The sequence below is a fragment of the Nematostella vectensis genome, chromosome 1 (assembly GCF_932526225.1).
Source record: "Nematostella vectensis chromosome 1, jaNemVect1.1, whole genome shotgun sequence".
Classification (NCBI taxonomy): Eukaryota; Metazoa; Cnidaria; class Anthozoa; order Actiniaria; family Edwardsiidae; genus Nematostella; species Nematostella vectensis.
The window spans coordinates 5,000,779-5,027,957 of record NC_064034.1 but is presented as its reverse complement, the minus strand read 5'-3'; the positions used below and the strand labels follow the sequence as shown (position 1 = coordinate 5,027,957).

At 41.3% G+C, this 27,179-nt stretch overlaps 2 protein-coding genes and 1 long non-coding RNA gene across 7 annotated transcripts in view; all 3 read left to right on the top strand.

Annotated features, from left to right (window-relative positions):
- The window catches only part of LOC5517160, a 96,018-nt gene that overhangs the window by 4,877 nt on the left and 63,962 nt on the right, over nucleotides 1–27,179 (top strand). For all 5 annotated transcript variants that reach the window (XM_048725729.1, XM_048725728.1, XM_048725725.1 and 2 more), the window contains 6 exons: nucleotides 5,078–5,284; nucleotides 5,582–5,740; nucleotides 6,213–6,359; nucleotides 6,479–6,683; nucleotides 7,719–7,793; nucleotides 8,141–8,293. In XM_048725729.1, coding sequence (XP_048581686.1) covers nucleotides 5,078–5,284; nucleotides 5,582–5,740; nucleotides 6,213–6,359; nucleotides 6,479–6,683; nucleotides 7,719–7,793; nucleotides 8,141–8,293 — 946 coding nt within the window. The remainder of the gene's footprint in view (nucleotides 1–5,077; nucleotides 5,285–5,581; nucleotides 5,741–6,212; nucleotides 6,360–6,478; nucleotides 6,684–7,718; nucleotides 7,794–8,140; nucleotides 8,294–27,179) is intronic.
- Nucleotides 8,300–15,355, top strand: LOC125561397. The gene is made up of 2 exons (XR_007307431.1): nucleotides 8,300–14,024; nucleotides 15,081–15,355. It is a non-coding gene; the product is annotated as an uncharacterized LOC125561397 (long non-coding RNA).
- On the top strand, nucleotides 16,712–19,326 carry LOC116621189 (neuropeptide FF receptor 1). The gene has a single exon (XM_032387209.2). The coding sequence runs from the start codon at nucleotides 17,691–17,693 to the stop codon at nucleotides 18,780–18,782; it is 1,092 nt and encodes a 363-aa protein (XP_032243100.1). The 5' UTR covers nucleotides 16,712–17,690; the 3' UTR covers nucleotides 18,783–19,326.

Sequence of the window (27,179 nt, the reverse complement as noted above, 5' to 3'; positions counted from 1 at the left end):
ACAATGGTTGATAGTTCAGTAGGAGCTATGATGGCAATGGTAGTGGTGGTGTTGATGATGATGGTTGATAGTACAGTAGGAGCTATGATGGCAATGGTAGTGGTGATGATGATGATGGTTGATAGTACAGTAGGAGCTATGATGGCAATGTTAGTGGTGGTGTTGATGATGATGGTTGATAGTTCAGTAGGAGCTATGATGGCAATGGTAGTGGTGGTGATGATGATGATGATGATGGTTGATAGTACAGTAGGAGCTATGATGGCAATGGTAGTGGTGGTGTTGATGATGATGGTAGGAGCTATGATGGTAATGGAAGTGGTGTTGATGATGATGTTGGTTGATGGTTCGGGTGGTGATGGCAGGAGCTATGATGGCAATGGTAGTGGTGGTGTTGATGATGATGATGATGGTTGATAGTTCAGTAGGAGCTATGGAGGCAATGTTAGTGGTGGTGTTGATGATGATGGTTGATAGTTCAGTAGGAGCTATGATGGCAATGGTAGTGGTGGTGTTGATGATGATGATGATGGTTGATAGTTCAGTAGGAGCTATGGAGGCAATGGTAGTGGTGGTGTTGATGATGATGGCAGGAGCTATGATGGCAATGGTAGTGGTGGTGTTGATGATGATGGTTGATAGAACAGTAGGAGCTATGATGGCAATGGTAGTGGTGGTGTTGATGATGATGATGATGGTTGATAGTTCAGTAGGAGCTATGATGGCTATGTTAGTGGTGGTGTTGATGATGATGGTTGATAGTACAGTAGGAGCTATGATGGCAATGGTAGTGGTGGTGTTGATGATGATGGTAGGAGCTATGATGGTAATGGAAGTGGTGTTGATGATGATGGTTGATAGTACAGTAGGAGCTATGATGGCAATGGTAGTGGTGGTGTTGATGTTGATGATGATGGTTGATAGTACAGTAGGAGCTACAATGGCAATGGTAGTGGTGGTGTTGATGATGATGATGATGGTTGATAGTTCAGTAGGAGCTATGATGGCAAGGTAGTGGTGGTGTTGATGACAATGGTTGATAGTTCAGTAGGAGCTACGATGGCAATGGTAGTGGTGGTGTTGATGATGATGGTAGGAGCTATGATGGTAATGGAAGTGGTGTTGATGATGATGTTGGTTGATGGTTCGGGTGGTGATGGCAGGAGCTATGATGGCAATGGTAGTGGTGGTGTTGATGACAATGGTTGATAGTTCAGTAGGAGCTATAATGGCAATGTTAGTGGTGGTGTTGATGATGATGGTTGATAGTACAGTAGGAGCTATAATGGCAATGTTAGTGGTGGTGTTGATGATGATGGTTGATAGTTCAGTAGGAGCTATGATGGCAATGGTAGTGGTGGTGTTGATGATGATGATGATGGTTGATAGTACAGTAGGAGCTATGATGGCAATGGTAGTGGTGGTGTTGATGATGATGGTTGATAGTACAGTAGGAGCTATAATGGCAATGTTAGTGGTGGTGTTGATGATGATGGTTGATAGTACAGTAGGAGCTATAATGGCAATGTTAGTGGTGGTGTTGATGATGATGGTTGATAGTTCAGTAGGAGCTATGATGGCAATGGTAGTGGTGGTGTTGATGATGATGATGATGGTTGATAGTTCAGTAGGAGCTATGATGGCAATGTTAGTGGTGGTGTTGATGATGATGGTTGATAGTACAGTAGGAGCTATGATGGCAATGGTAGTGGTGGTGTTGATGATGATGGTTGATAGTTCAGTAGGAGCTATGATGGCAATGGTAGTGGTGGTGTTGATGATGATGATGATGGTTGATAGTACAGTAGGAGCTATGATGGCAATGGTAGTGGTGGTGTTGATGATGATGATGATGGTTGATAGTTCAGTAGGAGCTATGATGGCAAGGTAGTGGTGGTGTTGATGATGATGGTTGATAGTACAGTAGGAGCTATGATGGCAATGGTAGTGGTGGTGTTGATGTTGATGATGATGGTTGATAGTACAGTAGGAGCTATGATGGCAATGGTAGTGGTGGTGTTGATGATGATGGTTGATAGTACGGTAGGAGCTATGATGGCAATGGTAGTGGTGGTGTTGATGATGATGATGATGATGGTTGATAGTACAGTAGGAGCTATGATGGCAATGGTAGTGGTGGTGTTGATGATGATGATGATGGTTGATAGTTCAGTAGGAGCTATGATGGCAAGGTAGTGGTGGTGTTGATGATGATGGTTGATAGTTCAGTAGGAGCTATGATGGCAATGGTAGTGGTGGTGTTGATGATGATGATGATGGTTGATAGTTCAGTAGGAGCTATGATGGCAATGTTAGTGGTGGTGTTGATGATGATGGTTGATAGTACAGTAGGAGCTATGATGGCAATGGTAGTGGTGGTGTTGATGATGATGGTTGATAGTTCAGTAGGAGCTATGATGGCAATGGTAGTGGTGGTGTTGATGATGATGATGATGGTTGATAGTACAGTAGGAGCTATGATGGCAATGGTAGTGGTGGTGTTGATGATGATGATGATGGTTGATAGTTCAGTAGGAGCTATGATGGCAAGGTAGTGGTGGTGTTGATGATGATGGTTGATAGTACAGTAGGAGCTATGATGGCAATGGTAGTGGTGGTGTTGATGTTGATGATGATGGTTGATAGTACAGTAGGAGCTATGATGGCAATGGTAGTGGTGGTGTTGATGATGATGGTTGATAGTACAGTAGGAGCTATGATGGCAATGGTAGTGGTGGTGTTGATGATGATGATGATGGTTGATAGTTCAGTAGGAGCTATGATGGCAATGTTAGTGGTGGTGTTGATGATGATGGTTGATAGTACAGTAGGAGCTATGATGGCAATGGTAGTGGTGGTGTTGATGATGATGGTTGATAGTTCAGTAGGAGCTATGATGGCAATGGTAGTGGTGGTGTTGATGATGATGATGATGGTTGATAGTACAGTAGGAGCTATGATGGCAATGGTAGTGGTGGTGTTGATGATGATGATGATGGTTGATAGTTCAGTAGGAGCTATGATGGCAAGGTAGTGGTGGTGTTGATGATGATGGTTGATAGTACAGTAGGAGCTATGATGGCAATGGTAGTGGTGGTGTTGATGTTGATGATGATGGTTGATAGTACAGTAGGAGCTATGATGGCAATGGTAGTGGTGATGTTGATGATGATGGTTGATAGTACAGTAGGAGCTATGATGGCAATGGTAGTGGTGGTGTTGATGATGATGATGATGGTTGATAGTACAGTAGGAGCTATGATGGCAATGGTAGTGGTGGTGTTGATGATGATGATGATGGTTGATAGTTCAGTAGGAGCTATGATGGCAAGGTAGTGGTGGTGTTGATGATGATGGTTGATAGTACAGTAGGAGCTATGATGGCAATGGTAGTGGTGGTGTTGATGTTGATGATGATGGTTGATAGTTCAGTAGGAGCTATGATGGCAATGGTAGTGGTGGTGTTGATGATGATGATGATGGTTGATAGTTCAGTAGGAGCTATGATGGCAAGGTAGTGGTGGTGTTGATGATGATGGTTGATAGTACAGTAGGAGCTATGATGGCAATGGTAGTGGTGGTGTTGATGATGATGGTTGATAGTACAGTAGGAGCTATAATGGCAATGGTAGTGGTGGTGTTGATGATGATGATGATGGTTGATAGTACAGTAGGAGCTATGATGGCAATGGTAGTGGTGGTGTTGATGATGATGATGATGGTTGATAGTTCAGTAGGAGCTATGATGGCAAGGTAGTGGTGGTGTTGATGATGATGGTTGATAGTACAGTAGAGCTATGATGGCAATGGTAGTGGTGGTGTTGATGTTGATGATGATGGTTGATAGTACAGTAGGAGCTATGATGGCAATGGTAGTGGTGGTGTTGATGATGATGGTTGATAGTACAGTAGGAGCTATGATGGCAATGGTAGTGGTGGTGTTGATGATGATGGTAGGAGCTATGATGGTAATGGAAGTGGTGTTGATGATGATGGTGGTTGAATGTTCGGGTGGTGATGGCAGGAGCTATGATGGCAATGTTAGTGGTGGTGTTGATGATGATGGTTGATAGTACAGTAGGAGCTATGGAGGCAATGGTAGTGGTGGTGTTGATGATGATGGTTGATAGTACAGTAGGAGCTATGATGGCAATGGTAGTGGTGGTGTTGATGATGATGGTTGATAGTACAGTAGGAGCTATGGAGGCAATGGTAGTGGTGGTGTTGATGATGATGGTTGATAGTACAGTAGGAGCTATGATGGCAAGGTAGTGGTGGTGTTGATGATGATGGTTGATAGTTCAGTAGGAGCTATGATGGCAATGGTAGTGGTGGTGTTGATGTTGATGATGATGGTTGATAGTACAGTAGGAGCTATGATGGCAATGGTAGTGGTGGTGTTGATGATGATGATGATGGTTGATAGTACAGTAGGAGCTATGATGGCAATGGTAGTGGTGGTGTTGATGATGATGGTAGGAGCTATGATGGTAATGGAAGTGGTGTTGATGATGATGGTGGTTGAATGTTCGGGTGGTGATGGCAGGAGCTATGATGGCAATGTTAGTGGTGGTGTTGATGATGATGGTTGATAGTACAGTAGGAGCTATGGAGGCAATGGTAGTGTTGGTGTTGATGATGATGGTTGATAGTACAGTAGGAGCTACGATGGCAATGGTAGTGGTGGTGTTGATGATGATGATGATGGTTGATAGTACAGTAGGAGCTATGATGGCAAGGTAGTGGTGTTGATGATGATGGTTGATGGTAGGAGCTATGATGGCAATGGTAAAGGTGGTGTTGATGATGATGGTTGATGGTAGGAGCTATGATGGCAATTGTAGTGGTGTTGATGATGATGGTTGATGGTAGGAGATATGATAGCAATGTGGTAATTTTGATGGTGGTGTTGATGGTGACGGTGATGGTATTTTGGTGTTGATGATGTATGTACCTCTGATGATGATAAAAAAAGTAATTATGACAGTGGTGATCGTGTATTGATGATGTTGATGATGGGGCTAATAATGATAATCATTGAAAATTCACTAAATACCTTCTTCTCTGTGATTTCCAGTCTTCCCATATTCCCTGAAGGCATCTACTGGATGGACTGGGTCTCCCCAAAGTTCTTCTTCTGCTGTTCGAACAGACAGATTGAGGTGTATGCATTGAATCATGTATATCAGTTCTGGGCATTGTCTCGCTGCTCCATGCGTTCGTTATCATTAGAGTCCTGTCAAGGCAAGTCATCTGTTCTGATGGCTGTAGGGACAGATAGCAGGTAAGTGTGAAAATTTAAACTTGATAAGCCATACTTATGCCAACACACTGAATTATCTAAATTGTTGGTACGTATTCTAGCCATGTTTCAGCCTTGTTCAGAATTCAATGCATACTCATAAGCAGGCATGTTGCCAGGATTTGCCAAATGGGGGAGGGGGTACACAGGCAATTGTGGCTCAACCCATAAACTTACTGCAGTGCTACCATTCTCCATAGCTCTGCTTATGTGCAGTATACTAAATAAGTAGACATACAGCAGCTTGGTATCTAACTGTGTGTTGCTCTATCTGCTCAGTGTGCGGTTGCTGTCTCGTCAGGGAAGAAGTCTCACTACGGTACTCCCTCCACCTCCCATCTCTCCCCTCACCCAAGTCCTAGATATTGCATACAACAGGGAGCTTAGCATGATGTATCTACTAATAGAAGAGCAGGAAATATGGGTTTATTACACCAGGTATGTACAGTGCACTTTCAATTAAAGAGTGTCAAACAGCCATAGCTTTGTTATTGTTTACATTAAAAAACATCATCTATTATTTGGAAGAAAACTCCCAAATAAGCATCCCTCATTTGCAGCTTCATACCTTATCTTTGTTTCTCAAAAACTCAGTTGATTTTGATTACTTGATGGTAATGGATGCTTAACTAGATTGGGTATAGCATGGGAGCATATAACAGTGACAAGCCTTCGTTTACTAACCATCTCCTTGGGGGACATTATGTGGAGGTTGATATTTCCAAGCTATATTCTTATTGCAGCAAGGGTTTCCTGTTTAGTTTTACTCCCTTGAGAATTTGATATGTTTATTTTTTTAAGAAAAATTTGTTTTGCAAAATTTAGAGAAAGATATAAGATAAATGTATGAAAAAGTCATTTTATAAATGTTGACTTTTGTTATTCTATAATTTGCCTTTCCTTCTTGCAGGACGAATCCTTCCACTCGACTTGAGGCCTGGCAGCTAGACTACATTGAAGACATTCATGCCACCCCTTCCCCTGAGCACTCTATCAGGTCACGTGGGAGTGCCCCCTGGGTGGCACCAGTAGCAACTACAAATGACCCTCTGCGCAGGTGAAATTAGAAAAATATGTTTAATTTTAGGGGGCTTCCATGAGTCAAGTGGCCAACTATTGGAAATGCTTAGGTTAAAAATCATGCCCAGGTTTTGATGCCATGCCTTTTCTCTCTAGGACACTGAACTCAAGGCAAAGTGTCCCTGAGCCTCCAAGTCCCTGTGCTACACCATGGGAGGGGTCGGTGTATCGTGAGTCACAACCCGTGCATGAGAGGCTAGCCCTCACTTGCATCGGCATGTTGTGTTCTCCTGTTATCATACACACATTGGAGGGAGAAGCATGCCCGGATGCCACAAATTTCCTTATGGCTGGCACTAAGGTATTGTCTTGAGTTTGTCTTAAGCCTCAAATCTAGCATCCAGCCTAGGGTCACACAACCCCTTTCCTTTGGGTTGGTTTTCCTCATCTCCTTTTCCTCATGGCCAACAACAGTTTATCTCTTCCAATTTTGCTTGTACTAGTAAACCCAAGCATCTGTCATCATCGCTATTGCCACCTTCTCTACCCCTTCCCCCCTGACACCCAAGCATCTGTCATCATCGCTATTGCCACCTTCTCTACCCCTTTACCCCTGACACCCAAGCATATGTCATAATCGCTATTGCCACCTTCTCTACCCTTTCCCTTTTGACACCCAAGCACGATCTGTCATCATCCATATTTAAAGGTTATGTTACACGCATCGTTTTTTGGCGTCGTTTTTCCGCGATACGTTGTTGCGCGAAAAAAACAATGCGCGTAAAAGGGTCAGATAGTTTTCGGATACGGCAACGCATTGCGAGTTTTTGATTTGACTTCAAAATCTCCCAACGCTAGTAAATGCAAATATTGACGGAAACGACGCGTGTAACAGGTCTACGGCCAATTTTTCTCGTACAACGCCTTCCAAAGTTACATTTCGCGCTACTGTCAACAAGAAAATATGGCGGCGTAGGATTGGGAAGAGAGGGAAGATATTGATGAGTTATTGAAAGAGTAGGAAATTGACGATGCCAAAAGGCAAAAATATTGTTTAAAAGCCGTGTTTGTGGTCAAACAATGATAAACAAGCAAACAAATCGAGGAACAAGCCAAAAGAAAATATACTTTGATAATAAGATTAGAGATATCGTGGTGTATAAGATTACACACCACGGAAAACCAGAACAAAATAATTTTGTTTTTTTTTTGTAACCAAAAAAAAAAGAAGAAAATGTTTGAAAATATCAAAACAGCATGTGCCCTTTGAGACCCTGTCCCCACGTATCCGTTTTCAAAAAGATCCGTGTCCACACGAAGCGTTTTCATTTTGATACGACAACGCAGAAACGATACGTATACCAAGACTTAGCTACTGGCCCCTCTTTCCTTGTAGGATGGCCGTGTTTTATTTCTGAGCATGTTTCTAAAAGGAATGAAGTATGGGCAGCTACAGGTTCACAAAGATTTGGTGAGTATTAATCTTCCATTTTTATTCAACAAAAAGATCTCATTTTTAAGTGCGTCCGTCCTCTAAAAAACACGTATAACAAAAGTTGCATGTCAAGTTGCATGCCTTTTATTCATAACTAGTATGTACATTCTTGTGCTACGTCCATCCTTGTCAGACTTTATGTGCATGAATTCTTATGGTCTAATGTACTTCTTATGCCTTTACGCCCATCCTTGTTATATGTGCATGAATTTTTATGGATCTAATACACATTCTTATGCCTTTGCGTCTATCTTTATGCTTGTGTGCGTGGGTGTCGTAGCTCTAGTGCACATTCTTATGTCGTCTGTCTTTCTTGGTTGCAGATCATCTCTGTCTCTCATGATCAAGTCACCAATACCCTGGTCAGCAAGTGCCGATCGCTCAATGGCGTGGACGTACAGTTTTGGTCGCTGCCTCACCTTGTCCCTCAGAAACAAATCACTTGTGACGAGGACATCACGTGCCACGTGCGCATGGTAAGTTCCATGTTTCTGTTGACCTGAGGCTTTAAGACATTGTTTAATTTTTTTTTCGCACATTATATAATCATTTACAATCGCCGCGCCTAAAGCTTTCCATTTGCCATATTGATGGAGTCGCCGCATATAAAGCCAAACCATTATATAACAATTGTTAAAGAAACTGTTATCAATAACGTTTCTTTTTATGCAAATGTCCTAATGTTTTTGTTAAGATAATATCGACAGATGTTGTTTCTTATTTCCTAAGGCCAGAACATAGTGCAGCTAGTAAAAAAAATACGTTTTTTCTTTCTTTTCAGCTAGCTTTGCTATATATTGATTAATTTGCTCGCGTGATCGTCTGGCGTTTGATATACACAAAATACGAGTTAAAAATTACTCTCTCCGTTGGTTTTTAAATCAGCTTTTGGGCGTTTATGCTTTTATCGCTTAAAGTGCAACGTTTATACACAAATGTTTTGAGTTTTTCCCCAAAGAATGGTTTAAAAAATGCGCCCTCATGTTTTTGTTTGATGTCAAGTAATATTGCGTTTGTGGTCATATCTCTCAGCTATGACAAAAGACCCATTATCCGTCTACTGTTATTAAACTGTTTGCTTGATAACTCTCTAATTGGCCGTCTAGGAAAGGGTTTGACAAGTGATAGAGAGTAATGCTCACTCACACCCCAAAGCAATGTTAGTAGAACGGTAATGCCAAGACACGCCCTGTCTAAGATACACTAGCACACCCCGGGGCTCCCCTAGCTGTCGAATTTTTACTGTCACTTAACCAAATGGACCGTTTGTGAAAAACGTATCGTTTCGACCTCGAGTTAATTGTTATCGAAGATTGTGGTCCTATTTCTTTTAGAACCTCAAGTGATATTGCTCTCTATAATTTTTTTTCAGTATCTATTCTCCTTTAATTTTGTCTATGCGAACCTTTTCCCAGACTAGAGTTTCCGGCAGTAATTAATTCTCCCCGTTTTTGAAAGGTTAAAGGAGGCTGAAGTCTAAATGCTTCATTGACAGATTAAAAACGATGAAAATACTCCTGTCAAGTAGCAGGTGCCTTGTATCTCGCGCATCATTCCGGTGTATGTCACCAAGTCTCGCGTGAAGTAATCGCCTCTGTTGAACGGTTGTAAATCGATCATCTGCACGCGTGTTACGAGTCCCTGCTGATGAATGCGTCTAAATTATCAGACACGTGTGTTATTAGTCTCGAAGGGTGTAAATTATTCAGACACAGTGAAGCTTACCCTTGATAAGCAAAAAAATAGATGGATTGCGCGCATTACCTGTAATAAGCATGTAAGGCACTCAGTCTTGAATCTTAGGATTGCGCGCATTACCTGTAATAAGCATGTAAGGCACTCAGTCTTGAATCTTAGGATTGCGCGCATTACCTGTAATAAGCATGTAAGACACTCAGTCTTGAATCTTAGGATTGCGCGCATTACCTGTAATAAGCATGTAAGGCACTCAGTCTTGAATCTTAGGATTGTGAGCATTATCTTTGGTAAGCATTAAGGCACTCAGTCTTGAATCTTAGGATTGTGAGCATTATCTTTGGTAAGCATTAAGGCACTCAGTCTTGAATCTTAGGATTGTGCGCATTATCTTTGGTAAGCATTAAGGCACTCAGTCTTGAATCTTAGGATTGCGCGCATCACCAATGCATGGTAATTTGTCATAAATCTTCGGTTTGCTTCCCAAAGTAGATAAACGTCACCTTATTATTGCTATTAACAGTTTTCAATTATGGAAGAACAAAAGACAAATGATACAAAATGTGTGCGTTGTGGCCTAGAGACGCCTGTTTGATAAGAAGAAATCTCTGATTCCCGTGGTACCATCGGCTACCCCCAGCATAGCCGAACCCAATTCCAATTAGTGCCATGTTAAAGATACTTCTATATGAAGATTATATTGCTACGAATATTATTGTTTCCTGGCAACTACTGATATTGTTTATCTAAATTTTATAAAATAGGGCCACTCACTATCTTCAGAGGAAGGAGTGGTTGCTCTCTAATGTTATTGGGGCCTTTCATTGGAAGCCCCTCAAAACCAACAATGAAATAAAAAAGTAAATAGATAGAACGGGTACAATTAAGCGTTCTTGCTGGTAGATAGCCGAGATATTCGGTTTTTGTTGTAGTTTATCGCTACACGATCTTTCGTATATTGTTAACCCACTGGCGTCGTTTGGTATTTTTTTTTTTAATCCGCAACGAAAACATTTTCGATTGACTGCTAAGTTATATTTGAACGATGTGATGTATATTTGTCAGCAATTATAACCTAAACGTTTGAAATAGCTACCTAATTACTACGATGTACATTCCTACCCACTCACTCTGATGGTGCCTGGTGTGAAACGTGTATGTATAGAATAGCAGAGTGTTTTGATTGACTGTAAATAATTATGGGTTCCTTTTTCTGGCGGTAAAACACTGATATAAGTTACTTAGTTGTTTTAAACACAGGAAATCCATGAAAATGTGGAATCGACCAAATCGCTTAGCTAATATAGCATGGCAAGGTTTACCACCAGAGTCCTAACGTAGACACCATTAGAGTCGGACTATTTGTTTAAACAAGTGAAAACCCGGAAAAGCCCAACCCTTGATGCATGGCTAACCGCCATGTTTTTTATTTGATCAGTGGCGACGATTGCGGGCTCACTTGGCGCCATGTTGTTTGATTGGCATCTACTGTAGTCACGTGACTTGTGGCAAAGAGGTCGTGTGTAAATAGAGAGGAACAACAACCTTACAGAATATTCAACAGTTTTTTGTCCGTTTTTATGATCCATACGTTTCAAATAAGATTTGTCATTTTTAGGCATTAATTTTCAACGGAAGTGCTAATTGTAGTTCGTCTGTTTTAATGGATTCCATCAGTTTTCCTTTAATTAATTTACAGATCTCAAGTGTGATCCTTTTTCATTTGTTTTAAGTTTGATTATGGGAGTATGAAAGTCAACACGGTAATTTAATTAACACTTTTTACCCTTACCATCGTTTTGTCTAAACCCGTTTAACAGTGAATTTTAAATATTAGGCTTCAAGTTTTTTTCGTTGTACAAAGAGTTCTGCCGGAGGATGACGATGATGATGAGGTATTAGTTTGATATGTCGGAAGTTTGTTTATTTTCTTTTTTTCTGAATATCTTCAAAGTCATCTAGTTCTGTCACAGAACTTTTTGCTTCCAGTTATAATTGCTCCCTTAGCATTGGGTCTCGGATGTAAAAACATTGCCTTTTACGCCATTATTGTTAGTTTAGCAGAACAGTTTTCAAAAAATATGACAATTAGGAAAAAACTCCATCTCCATACAACGGAAAGCGTGAGTCTCTCACTGAAAACAAATACACAATTTCCACCTCGTATTAGATTAGATTACACAAATTAAAAAAAAAATTGCGAAAATGATGAAATAAAGAAACATGGATTTCTGCTTATAAAGTCTTTATGTTCCTTGCAATTATTGTGGCCAAAAGCTAAAAAGGTCGCCAAAAGGGAACCGCAAAAACCGTACAGTACATTGTAAAAATTTTGATAAAGAAAAAATATTTCACACACAAATTTCTTGTCTCAAATTGGATTTTTAGATAACTAAGACCCATGCTAATTTCACAGAGATATTATTTGTTGGACGCTAAATTTATCGGCAAACATATTTGAATCAGCCTTGCATACTAACTATTCCCGCCTTGGTATCTTCCTACAAAATCAAATCTTTAAAAGTCGTTGTGGCGTTGTTTAGTGTTAGCGACGCGTTGGTAAATAATTGATAATAGCCACGGTCTATAATCAATGGAAGAGTTTCAAATTTATACCACGATTAGTGAAGAAACCTCTTAACCATTTTCTACTCACAAAGACCACACAACGACCCGTTGGTAAGATCCGGCCCGCAACAAAAGTGATCACGCATTACAATATAACACGGGCTGGCCTCCAGCTATAGCTCCAGCTATACCGTACACTCACAACAGTCATATTGTCATGCCTGATAGTAAAACAGGGCCAATTACCATCATTTCAATCCACTTTATTGAGTAAATTATTTCCGTGCTCGTACGTTATCTTTGCGTTATCGAAGACCATATCGTAGTCACCAGAAGATGATGTTATATTGGCCCATTGATTGCCAATACATCATTCTTATTCCCATGGAAATATTTCTGTTTTCGTGCTTTTTCCATCAACTTTTTTTATCTGTCCCAGTAAAACTCATTTTCATATAACAGTAAATTATAATTCGCGAAAGGAAATAAGTTTTTAGAAAAAAAGGATTGTTTTCCTTTCTTTAAACATGCAACAAAGCTTATTGTATTGAAAAAAATGTCATGTAAACATAAATTTGTTTTTTTTTTTAAACAGCGTCAATTGTTTCCAATCTGTAGGTAAATATTTGAAGTTTAAGGGATTTTATTTCCTTTGTTACCCACCATTTATTTGCTGCGACCCACAAGTTTTTCTCTCTGAATTTCGAGTCATTTCAATTATTATTTCCAAGTGTTATAAACAAGCTTTATTCTAAGTATCACTAGAAATAGAAATTATAAATTTATTGACCCATTGATTTTCAATAATTCATTCTTATTTCCATGAAAATATTTCTGTTTTCTTGCTTTTTCAATCAACTTCTTATCTGTCCCAGTAAAACTCATTTTCATTATTAAAACAGCGTAAATAGTTTCCAATCAATAGGTAAATATTTGAGTGGATTTTATTTCCTTTTTTTACCCACCATTTATTTGTTGCGACCCACAAGTTTTTTCCTCTGAATTTCAAGTCATTTCAATTATTATCCCTAAGTGGTATAAAAATGCTTTATTCTAAGTATCACTAGAATTTTTTTCTCAATAATCAATTTACAAAAAAGAGAAATCGCCGTTGTCCGTTATAATGTATCCCATTGCTCGATTTTTGAACGATCTTTTTTATTTTGTATCAAATGTGTTGATAAAAATTGAAAAACAACTTAGCACCACAGGGCCTCTATTCCTTGTTATTTGACATTTTTACATTAGATTGATTCAGTCCCTTTTTTGAGTGTTTAACTGACACAATTGAATCTGCTCTTGTGATAAGGCTCACTAGAAAGTGGCTAAAAGTGTATTTTTCTTAATAATCATTAATTTACAAAAGAGAGAAATCGCCGTTGTCCGTTGTAATTTGTCCAATTCCACGATTTTTTTTCATGTTCTATCAAATGTGTTGATGAAATTTGGGAAAATTGAGAAAAAACCCGCTGCAGAGAGGCTATAGTCAAAAGTTTATAAGTTTATTTCTTAGGCCTGAATTCATCTAATGTCAAAATGTAAAATAACAGGGAACAAAAGCCTTATTCAGCTAACACTCGCCGCTGAGGAAATAAAAATAGAATTTTCAACGTACACCGTTTTATAACTGCGTTCTTTCCTGCGTTACAAATATGTTCTTATATTTATAGAAGACGTTAAACATCTTTTTTGCGTGTTTTTACTGACTGATATTGAATCTGTCCCTGTGACAGGCCTCACATCACCCTGGGTACCAGAGTCTCCAGAGTTCTCTCGTCCAGTGACGCTCAGCCAGAATGCCGCGACGAGCGAAGCGAGCATTTTGGCTGAGCGTCACTGGACGAGAGAAGTCTGGAGGCTCTGGTACCCAGGGTAACCTCACATGCCTCGAAGATGTCGAACATGTGTGTGTGTCTTCATCCGTACACAAATGAACCTCTTCAGGTAATCCACTTGAGCGAATACCTAATGCAGGCCCATCATCATAGCAATTCCCTAACAGACTAGTCAGCTATCCGCCATCTAAGCCATACAAAAACAGTCTTACGATGCAACAGACTCTGTGCCCTTGTGAGCAAAATTGATTACATATAAGGAATTCAACTGCACAAACAATTTATCCTATGGAATGGATACCAATCTAATGGAAACCATCAGCTGAACGATGCCCGAGGCAATATTACTTTGAAAATGTGTGTGTTGTATGCGTCCCCTCTCTGAACTCATTATCCTTCCCTTTTTGTAAATCATAGCCCTCTGTACCTTGTTTTAAATCCCAAAAGCCGAGGCGTGGTAGATAACGCATTTTTTAAATCAGATAGCCGCAGGCTACTTTGACGTGTAAATGCCCAAATCAGGAACTAGGAATATCATTTTAAAAGGCTTTTACTCTCTAAGTAAGGACCTATACTTTGTTCACGTTAGAAGGGACGTAAACCAATCACTTTACGTTTATCTTGACGTAGCTCGATACTAATATTTAAAAACGAAATTATAGCATTTGAACGAGACAAGCTATCTTTTATAGTATCTTACTCAAACCGCCACGACAAGGCCCAAGAAAAGTTATTTATCATTCTAAAAAAGACGTTACTTGGTCGTTGCAACAGAATTCAATGACAGCACTTCACCTCAGAGTGATGTTGACAAAGAAAAATGGGCAATACGGATCATGAATTACATAGGGTGTCTTTTGATGAGATAGAGTTCGAATACATTTCAAGTACTGAAAATTGAATTTGTTTTGATATCATAAGGTTATAGATGACAGAAAGACGCTAGAAACCAGGATAAGGAGACGAAATTTCAGTTGTATAAACACTACAATAAATCTATTTTATACATAGCGGAATATTCTATACTCAAAACCGTTTAAAAGCAAACAAAATAGCTTGCAACTAATCACGGATATATTCTCTTGCTCACAAATGTTATTTTGAAAATAACTCTTTGTCTAAAATCTGTATTTTTTAGATATTCACTTTTTCAATTATTTTGTAGCTAAATCAAAGGAGGAAAACTAATTCAAAGGTCTCCGGATATAAAGTAGAGTACATAGAAATAATGATCAATTGTAGAGAGTAATTAGATAAAAGTCTTAGGTAATGAGAACTGTTAGATTCATTCACTTGACCAGGGCATACTGTCGAGCGTAATGCCGGCATAATGGCATAATTTTCAGCATAAGTTTAGCATAATAGTAAAAAATAATATTTTTCTTTTATAAAATGTAAAATGCAAGTAAATAAAAACACATGCTGTGTTCAAAGTTTTAAGGACTGTTTTTTTTTTTGGGAGGGGGAGGGGATTTTTTAACAGCATGGTACGACACGAGCATAATTTTGAGCATAATGGCGATATTGTTAGGGTGAGGCTCAAAAGCATAATTGTCAAATTATGGAGCATAATTATCTGACCCTGGCAGTGGGGGATATCCCTCAAGATATTTGCAATTTCCAACAAAGTTGCATTGTATTTTTGGTATCGGGCCAGGGAAAATAATTAGCGACACCAGCGGATGTTTTCCTTCCAAAGCAAACATGCTATTTGGTGTTATGGCTATTCTTATTGATATTTGCTTTGGTTGCTAAAATTCAGATCTTCTTTCATGGTCCAAAGAGAAAAGTGAATTTAATGACAGAAGTTATTGCAATCGCTTTCGAAAATTTAACTTAATAACGCTTCGTTCTAGGCATAGTGAAAATCCAGCTTTGTTCATTTGTCATTTGAGTTTGCTTTTCTGTAGTTTTATATAAATTGTAATCAGCGATTGTTTTCCCTCAAAAGTCGATAATCCCTTGTTGTTTCTGATTCACGAGCCGCACTCAAAACCAATCAAATAGTCAATGTTTAGTAGTGCGAATTTCGTGCCCTCGCTGCGCTTTTTTTAGTCTTCATGACATCCTGCTGAGCTGACTGACAATATCCCATTATAATCGTGGCGCCGAGTTATGATAAATCGCATTTTATGGTTTTCTCGAGGGAACTCCACGCGAGAGTAGTTACAGCGATCTGCGACAGGTGCGGTGTTCGTATTTAGATCGCTTAATTTGAGGCGCATTTCTCGCTTATGGTCATACAGCATTTTCCACAAAGACTGAATTTGATCTCATCTCGCAGAATCACACTAAAATGCTAGGAGATTTCTCGCTGATAACGCTTCTCGCATATGTCATTAATTTAGGCTGCAATTTAGATTTAGTTTCAGCTCTCTGATAGCTTCGTTGTTTATTACAAAACGTCTCGCACTTTTGATGCCCTACCCGCCTACGTCAATTGCTTGTAAATGAACTCCTCTATCCTCGGCCTTGAGCGAAGCAGATTTGCGAAAACATCGACTCTTTTCGAGAAAACAAACAGCGTGTTTGTCTCGGTGTGGTAAAATGTGCAATGTGTCGTTTCTCTATCCTCGGAATCTTTAAGTGAATGAAAGCCAGTCCAAGTACTTTTTTCCGCTGTTTTTGAGAATTTATGAAAGATGGAAGGAAACACGCTGACCTGTCAGTCATCCTTATTCAAAGCATACCAATCGCTCTAAGTCTTTGCGCTGTTTGCGTTCGGCATCTCATTGCCTGGACTGTAATGGCCTTTTTGTCTTTGATGCTCGTTTCGCAAATAAAGTGACGCGAATAATTAATACACAATACACAGAATTTACTTACTCTTTATATTTTGCTATTCTATTTACCGACTTCACTCAAAGGGCCCCGATGAATGTAGGATTTCAGCGTGTTTTTGCTCACACTTTTTTTTTGCGTTCGAGCCAATGCTCACAGGTCCGTAAGATTACCGTCACACCTTTTCAAATATCCATTCTATATTGTTTTGTTTTGGACCCTTTACCGCTGTGCCAAGCTAAGCTCATGTACTAGTCAGATTCATAATCGATTGTGCTTTCAAAAGCTCAATGAACAAACAAATAAGAGGATCAGTTACCAAGCAAAGTCAGACATCGAATACCCTCCCTTCTCTACGTGCGTTTTACATAGTCGTTTTGGATTTCATCGTGTGTGGAATATTCTAGCGGGGGCTCGGCGGGGGCTTTCGAGACTTACGCGCGCGACTCACGCGCCTACTTGTTATTCTGACCACGTGAGGCGAGTGTCAGCGAGTATAAGTAATTCGAAACAACCGGCTTACAGCTTATTCTGCAGATGTCATGACGAGATCAACAGCTTGCACCAACACGTCGTCTTTCAGAAGACCATTTATCCTTTCACATAGTCTTAAACAGAGCTGTGAATTACTAAGCTACGGATCGCACTAATTTTTCCGAAGGTTAGCGTTAGACTGGGGACGATTTGGCGGTGGCTAGAGACGATTTGGCGGACTCATTTACTGGCGAATTGGGTAATCTAAAACTGTGGGAACTCAAGACAAAAGTGGCACAAGTAGAAGCGCCAAATTATGGTTTATTACTGCCGGTTAGTCGTGTGATGGCTAAATTGAATTGTTACCCTTAACATCGGTCTCTTGGATACTTCTCCGGCAACCCGCTACATTACAAACCACTGTGCAAATAGCGGCGCGCTTTATAAGCACGCTTGATAAAGGGGTTGGTTACCTGGTGTCACGTTAAGCTCGTCTTGCTGCCGCGAGCACAAACCCGCGATGAATGCGAGCAGCGTTAACTCGAGCGACGGAGGTGGTTCGCCGTGCCAAGTGCATCCAGACTCTAACGCTGTGACGGCGCTCAAGACATTCGCGTACTGCTTCATCATCATTTTCTCGCTCGTAGGAAACACGCTCGTCATACTAGTCGTGTGGAAGGTACGGCGGATGGGGAATAACACTAACAGGTTCATTGTGAACATGTGTATCTCCGATCTCATGGTCACCCTGTGCGTTCTACCCCCTACCATACACAGCATCTACTATGATAGCTGGTTGATGTCTGGGCCGGTCGGCGAAGCGCTCTGTAAGCTCATCCCGTTCATCCAGGACGTGTCCGCTGCTGTGTCGATCTTCAGCATGACCGCTATCTCGCTGGACCGCTTCTATGCTATCGTGCTTCCCATGCGCACGCATTTTATGACCAAGCGCGGATGCCATATTTCCATAGGTGTTATCTGGCTTTTCGCGTCCGCCATTCACTTCCCCTACCTCCTGATTCTGCGCTTGAGGGAGTTTAACAATGAAAGCCACTGCTACATGAATTGGGCCAACCTTGCTGCGTCTTTAGACAACAAGCAAAGCCAGCGGATCTACTACCCCGTGCAGTTCGTTCTGCTCTACTTGCTTCCCCTACTTGTAATCAGCGTGTTGTATTCTGGCGTGATTTGGGAGTTGTCGAGGAATCGCCAGTTGATTGACCAAGAGCAGCGACGGATTCGCGACAAGGAGAATAGGGAAGTCGCTGTTATGCTCATAGTCGTCGTGCTGTTTTTCGCCGCAAGCTGGGCACCGCTCAATGCCGTGGCGTTCTTGATTTTCTTCACCTGGAACTGGCAGCCGCCCTGTTATATCCGCACTTTTAAATTTGTGGCTGACTTCTTAGTGCACTCAAATTGCGCGCAGAATTCCTTTATCTATTTCATGTTTAACATGCGGTTTCGGCGTGGACTTAAGCAGGTCGTATCTACCTACTGCGATCCAGCAAGCGCTCGACCCCAGTTGGACAATACACAGGAAAGCTACTCATTTAGGAAGAACAACGAGATTCAAAGCAAGAAAACCAACTCGATTCATTTGCAGAAACTGTAAGAAAAAAGCTGTAAGTGATCATCTCGTTGAGCGCAGTAATCAAGATAATAATTATAATCTGAACTATAAACGTTTATTTCATTACCTCATTTGGCCTATTATCGCCTATTTGTTTTTCTAGGCAAATTAAAATGCCCTTGAGATCAATCTTTTTCTGATTTCCAAGATGTGCTCGACCGCAGTCCGTGCAAACTGTACTACTGGCTGACATCCAATATTTCTTCTATTACCTTTTTTCACTATCTCATTTTCCTTGGACGTTTTTTAATCTTGTTTTTATTATCCAATTCATGAATTCTATTGTTTAAGAGTAAACGATGTTGTACTGACATTGAAGAAGAAAGCACCTCGCTAGGCTTTCATTAAAAGGGAAATAAAATGCAAATCGTCAGGTTATATTTGCATTTGTAAAATCTAATTTACAGCACAGCTTAAAGACGATGGGTCTTGGTAAAATTGGAGCGTTGCGCCCGTCATGTTAGATTTCTTAAGTGCGCTTCAGGAGTACATGTATTATTGCTAAAATAAACAACTTAACTACTGGCGGCCCGGCTCCTTTTTTTTTTACAAAAAGGCTTGTCTACCACTCGTCGTCTATCTACTTACCGCAGAAAAGCTTAATAATTCTTTCAACATGCTTCAGAGACCAATTATCGTGAAAGAGATAAAAAGCTCTAAGGAATAAGGAAATAAGGGCGCCATGAATTGTCAACAGAATCTCTGAATTACTGTCATTTAGATCCATCAACTTAGTGGCAGCCATGGTAATGCATTCAAGTTTGTTACTTATCCTGAGTACCCTGGAATAGTCAGAGAGACCGCCAAGGTACCTTAACTTCAGAGCCTCAACTCCACACCATCGTCACCGGATCCTACCAGCGAAAGGCGATTCCCAGCCATAGTGTCCACATTCGTGCCTTCCTTACCGGCGCAATAAATAACCGCGTACACAGTTAACAAACCACTAGCTATTTTGGACAGAAAATGCTTTTAACTTTTCTGTACGATGACAACAGGATAATAGATTTGTATGTCTACCATACGCCTGTTTACACAGTTGTCAGGCTAGGTGGTGATTATTTGGTTTTCTTGGGTCTCGCGTGAAATTGCAGTGTTACTGAGTGCTATGCTATAATGTGGCGATTGAAACGAATTAATCACTAGTCATAAAATTCTATTGTATTCCTAAATAGAGACAACATGAAGTTCTAAAGAGGTTTATATTCCCTTCTTGTTTTCACGCTTTTCGCTTTCTGCTTTCATTAAAAAAACACACAAGATCGTCTCACCACAATCTTCACATCAGTTATATCGTATTAATACTATTTCACTACCAAAAGGATCCTTGAACTACTAGTATTGTATCGTAGGGCTAAACCTGACAATAACACTCATATTGATGTATCAGCCCATTATCTACAGCCATGACATAGCTCATGTCAGACTAACAGATTTGAAAAGCCTCGAATATTGCTGTATTGCGTTCTTTCGAGATCACTTATCTTAGGGGATCATTAGCACGTTAATGACTTTTTAACGACACAACTCGAAAACCAAGTAAATTTTTTAGGATGTAAGAAATCCTATTTATATAGAGAAAACATTGCTCCAAGGGTATCGCCCTTGTTAATCGCATCAGATATATAGATTAATTAAAACTGCCTGTCGGCTTTTAAAAATAGCTGCAGAAAAGCTTTTTTTTTATATAAATAACGGCTTTAAAATCAAGGGTCATAAATAAGAATATTCGACCGTATAGCAAACTCGGAATTAGTGTGTATAGAGAAGTCTATTCTTGCAACTACTCACACGCCATATACGACCGAGCCTTCCTTTCGTTTGATTGGCTCACAGCCCTGTCAATCACTAGATATTGACAGCCCGCAATCAGTGCCAGTTCTGGTATTTTCTCTCAATTCTGCCGGCGTTGAAACAACATGACTTGCGCTTAGAAAAGTATCTTTTGTATCTTATTCTTATGTTATGCATCTGTTATTTCTGCTTTTTCGGAACATTTTTGTAAGACTTGTTATTATGTTATTATGCCTTAATCTCTTATTAAAAAGTCCGCTGGTTTGTTTATTTTATGTATCAAAGAGCGCTCGAATTAATCTGTTTTATGTCATTTTATTTCTCCTGCGGAAATTCACATTTTAAACGTTGTAAAGTTAAGTCAGCTCGTATAGAAAGATTGGTATATGTTTTTTTCGTGCTTTTTACCATACGTCCGCACGAGTAAGGATAATTGAAGTGATGCTTTTGATTGATATTTCAAAAGCCATCTCTTGTTGACTCCGTAGCAAACATCGATTTTTTTTTGCGTACACGAACTGCCGTTGCCAATAACACAAACGCTTCGCTAGCTTGAATAAATAAAACTACGGTTTTTCACACAAGACGCTTAGTTAAAGGCAAAAGGTACCGACTGTTTAGTTATCAAAATAAATGGACATTTTATCAGCCGCTGAAAACATACGCGGAATGTTCAAAGCACTTAATTTTTTGTAATAGTTCTACTGTACAGAATCTACCATCTTGATATTCTGGGAAAGATTATATTGTTAAGCTTTTTAGCAAATATTTATTCCATATTCTCGCGGTTCCTGGCCGCTCTTGGGCCCCGTACCTTTAGAAAAGCCAACCCGAAACGTTTCGGTTGCTACCTTTAGAGTTTCGTTTACTAAATGATAAAAGGGAGAAGATAGTTTCATAAAATGTGTATCCTGACTCGCGCGGTTCCTGGCGGACCCTCTTCCCGTACCTTTAGAAAAACCGAGCCGAAACGTTTTGATCGCCACATTAAAGTTTCTCTTACTAAATGATAAATAGACTAACGATACAAGGTAAAAATCGTGTATGCTATTGTAGTTGTGCGAAAAGCGCCATACAAGATCAGACAGCAGAATACATGAGTCGAACATGGTCTATGTTCAGATGTATTGAGCGTGCATAAATAAACCCCAAAAAAAATCTGTCGGGAAAAAAAATTCAAATAAGCTCATTTCACATCAAAGAAGACGAAGACTTCCAAAGTGAATGTAAACAAAATATCAAATGCAACCACGCATTTAATTTTGATGCGATCTTTTGAAGGAGACATGTTTCAAATAAGCTTTTTCCCATCAAATGAGTCGATAAAAAGTGACTTACACTAGTGTTATTGAAATCATTAGGGCGATCCATACAAATTTTCACATTTCCAAACTAAACATAATGTTCATTTTTCTTTCTTTCAAAACAGACACAATATTAAATTTTGTAGCTTCATTGCACGTTCATTTGATTGTTTCGTCGATATTTTGCCAAAGTACCGCGGAAATTGAATTCCTAACAGCAACAAACAAGAGGCAACCCAGAAGTCTGCTTTTTCCGATATGTTGATACTATGGTTTTGTGGCACGTCTACGATAAGCAAATTTCTTGTCTAGCCGACACTTATTCTCTTTCTTTCTATCTTATAATCCCCCCCCCCCCCCCCCTTCCCCTTCCATACACCCCTCGGGGTAAATCCACGAGGCTGCTATGTTTTTGTTCTTCTTTCATCTTTCACGTCATGGTTGGCTCTCTGCGCCCCTCGCGTTTTTTCTCGTTGATTTCATTGTTATCCATAAAAAGAAGATTAGTCCTTTGAAGCTAATGATCTTCAAAGGATTAAGGATGTCATGCGAATGGATTTAGGGGTTTGGATTCCGGAAGGCTTGTGTTGTATTTTTTGAGTAGTCCTCTAAAGTGTATTATGAAAGTGCACGTTATAATCCTCACTTTGTTCGGTAACAAGATTTCGTCCTTTTCCCGCCTCTCATTCAGATCATTGATCAGTCCAAGAGCAAAGCCTTTTGTGGTCGCAAGCAAGGATTGTATTATATGCATAATCGCCAAGGGAAACGTGGTATTATAAATATGGTATTATAGAATTTTTAGTCATAACGATAGTAGACCGATCAACTTGTAACTTCTCCGTACTAAATTGAAGACCGACAGACTAGACCGAAAATGAGAGTTTGTATTACGATATCCTGTAGATCACATCAACCATTCTCTGCCTCTTCCGATAAAAAGGATCACATTGCACTTTTTCAAGTAATTACAGACCTACTTTAACCATCGCTGAGTGAATCGCTCTTGTGCAGGGTTCAGGGGAAATAGAGGAAATAACAGCTTCGGAGTGGGAAGCCGTTTTCCATCTCCGTCCGGACTATTCTTCTATTTGATATTTTTGTCAAGAAGGTTTAAAACACTTTAAACATCTCCTGACTCAATTTAGAACCTCTATTAACCCTGATTCTGAACATAAATTAAGTTATTGTAGATAAGTTATTATATAAGATATACAGTATAAGATATATAAGTTATTAAAGATATTTTGAAATGCATTATTCGACAATGAAATTCAAGGTCAAGTCACTTTGCTTGGATTATTGTTTTCATTACTATAACAAACATTTGTTTCTTCCTCAGATACATAACATAGTCGTCATTAACATCTCTAGGGTTATTTTGATACATCGAATACAATTTTTGCCTATTCTGATAGAAAAACATGCCTATGATTACATTTATAGCGTGTTCAATTAACTTTTCTAGCTAATCTGGTACACACAACGTTGGTTTTCACAATTCCAGTTTTCCTGACACAGGGTTATCTGGATCGCCCCTCAGGACCTTCGCTTCTGTGATCTTCCGCCATCTGGTCTTGCTTTATCGCTGTGTTTTGATAAATTGCATTTTTGTGTATAATTGACTTGCTTTTCATCAACCCCATATCGTTTTAAATACTTCCATTTTATATTGTGTTTACTGCTTCTATTCGCTGCCCTTGGGGTCAGGGCAAATTCAATTGAAAACCATCCGTTGAAAATGGATGCTTTTTCACACCGGTATTTTGCAAGGATGACAAAATGGAAGGTGACACAGGCTCTTTCTATAAAAAAATCATTTTAAGGGCCAGAGCGATCGAAAAGAGTAATAATAAATTATTACTTATATATATTTTTTAATTTAAAATTCTTTCATTCTTTTTTATTTTTATTAATTTATTCGTTCGTTCGTATTACTTATATATATATATAAGGACGACTGCGCGTGACATTAAGAACGATTGCGCGTGTCACTAAGCACGACTGCGCATGACACTAAGCACGACTGCATGTGACACTAAGAACGACTGCGCATGACACTAAGGACGACTGCATGTGACACTAAGCACGACTGCGCATGACACTAAGCACGACTGCGCATGACACTAAGCACGACTGCGCATGACACTAAGGACGACTGCATGTGACACTAAGGACGACTGCGTATGACACTAAGAACGACTGCGTATGACACTAAGGACGACTGCGCGTGACACCAAGGACGACTTCCCATGACACTAAGCACGAGTGTGCTTATCACGACTGCGCGTGACACTAAGGACGACTGCGCGTGACACTAAGCACGACTGTGCGTGACACTAAGGACGACTGCACGTGACACTTAGCACGACTACGCGTGGCATTAAGGACGACTGCGCGTGACATTAAGGACGACTGCGCGTGACATTAAGGACGACTGCGCGTGGCATTAAGGACGACTGCGCGTGACAAAAAGCACGACTGCGCATGACACTAAGGACGACTGCATGTGACACTAAGCACGACTGCGCATGACACTAAGGACGACTGCATGTGGCACTAAGGACGACTGCGCATGACACTAAGCACGACTGCGTATGACACTAAGGACGACTGCGCATGACACTAAGCACGACTGTGCGTGACACTAAGGACGACTGCACGTGACACTAAGGACGACTACATGTGACACTAAGCACGACTGCGCATGACACTAAGCACGACTGCGCGTGACACTAAGGGTGACTGCGCGTGACACTAAGCACGACTGCGCGTGACACTAAGGACGACTGTACGTGACACTTAGCACGACTACATGTGACACTAAGGACGACTGCACGTGACACTAAGGACGACTACATGTGACACTAAGGACGACTACATGTGACACTAAGGACGACTGCACGTGACACTAAGGACGACTACATGTGACACTAAGGACGACTACATGTGACACTAAGGACGACTGCGCATGACACTAAGCACGACTGCGCATGACACTAAGCACGACTGTGCGTGACACTAAGGACGACTGCGCATGACACTAAGCACGACTGCGCATGACACTAAGGACGACTGCATGTGACACTAAGGACGACTGTACGTGACACTTAGCACGACTGCGCATGACACTAAGCACGACTGCGCATGACACTAAGCACGACTGCGCGTGGCACTAAGCACGACTGCGCATGACACTAAGCACGACTGCGCGTGACACTAAGCACGACTGCGCGTGACACTAAGCACGACTGCGCGTGACACTAAGGACGACTGTACGTGACACTTAGCACGACTGCGCGTGACACTAAGCACGACTGCGCGTGACACTAAGGACGACTGCACGTGACACTAAGGACGACTGCACGTGACACTTAGCACGACTACATGTGACACTAAGGACGACTGCGTATGACACTAAGCATGACTGCGCGTGACTTTAAGGACGACTGCACGTGACACTAAGGACGACTGCACGTGACACTTAGCACGACTACATGTGACACTAAGGACGACTGCGCGTGACACTAAGGACGACTGTACGTGACACTAAGCACGACTGCGCATGACACTAAGGACGACTGCGCGTGACACTAAGCACGACTGCGCGTGACACTAAGGACGACTGTACGTGACACTTAGCACGACTGCGCATGACACTAAACACGACTGCGGATGACACTAAGGACGACTGCGCATGACACTAAGGGCGACTGCGCATGACACTAAGGACGACTGCGCATGACACTAAGGACGACTGCGCATGACACTAAGCACGACTGCGCATGACACTAAGCACGACTGCGCATGACACTAAGGACAACTGCGCATGACACTAAGCACGACTGCGCATGACCCTAAGGACGACTGCGCATGACACTAAGCACGACTGCGCATGACACTAAGGACGACTGCGCATGACACTAAGCACGACTGCGCGTGACACTAAGGACAACTGCGCATGACACTAAGCACGACTGCGCATGACACTAAGGACAACTGCGCATGACACTAAGCACGACTGCGCATGACACTAAGGACGACTGCGCATGACACTAAGCACGACTGCGCGTGACACTAAGGACGACTGCACGTGACACTAAGGACGACTGCGCATGACACTAAGCACGACTGCATGTGACACTAAGGACGACTGCGCGTGACACTAAGCACGACTGCGCGTGACACTAAGGACGACTGCACGTGACACTAAGGACGACTGCACGTGACACTTAGCACGACTACATGTGACACTAAGGACGACTGCGTATGACACTAAGCATGACTGCGCGTGACACTAAGGACGACTGCACGTGACACTAAGGACGACTACATTTGACACTAAGGACGACTGCGTGTGACACTAAGGACGACTGTACGTGACACTAAGCACGACTGCGCATGACACTAAGGACGACTGCGCGTGACACTAAGCACGACTGCGCGTGACACTAAGGACGACTGTACGTGACACTTAGCACGACTGCGCATGACACTAAACACGACTGCGCATGACACTAAGGACGACTGCGCATGACACTAAGCACGACTGCGCATGACACTAAGGACGACTGCGCGTGACACTAAGGACAACTACATGGGACACTAAGGACGACTGCGCATGACACTAAGCACGACTGCGCATGACACTAAGGACGACTGCGCATGACACTAAGCACGACTGCGCGTGACACTAAGGACAACTGCGCATGACACTAAGCACGACTGCGCATGACACTAAGGACAACTGCGCATGACACTAAGCACGACTGCGCATGACACTAAGGACGACTGCGCATGACACTAAGCACGACTGCGCGTGACACTAAGGACGACTGCGCGTGACACTAAGGACGACTGTACGTGACACTTAGCACGACTACATGTGACACTAAGGACGACTGCGCGTGGCACTAAGGACGACTACACGTGACACTAAGGACGACTACACGTGACACTAAGCACGACTGCGCGTGGCACTAAGGACGACTGCACGTGACACTAAGGACGACTGTGCGTGACACTAAGGACGACTACACGTGACACTAAGGACGACTACATGTGACACTAAGGACGACTGCGCGTGGCACTAAGCACGACTACATGTGACACTAAGGACGACTGCGCATGACACCAAGGACGACTGCGCGTGATACTAAGGACGACTGCACGTGACACTAAGGACGACTGTGCGTGACACTAAGGACGACTACACGTGACACTAAGGACGACTACATGTGACACTAAGGACGACTGCGCGTGGCACTAAGCACGACTACAT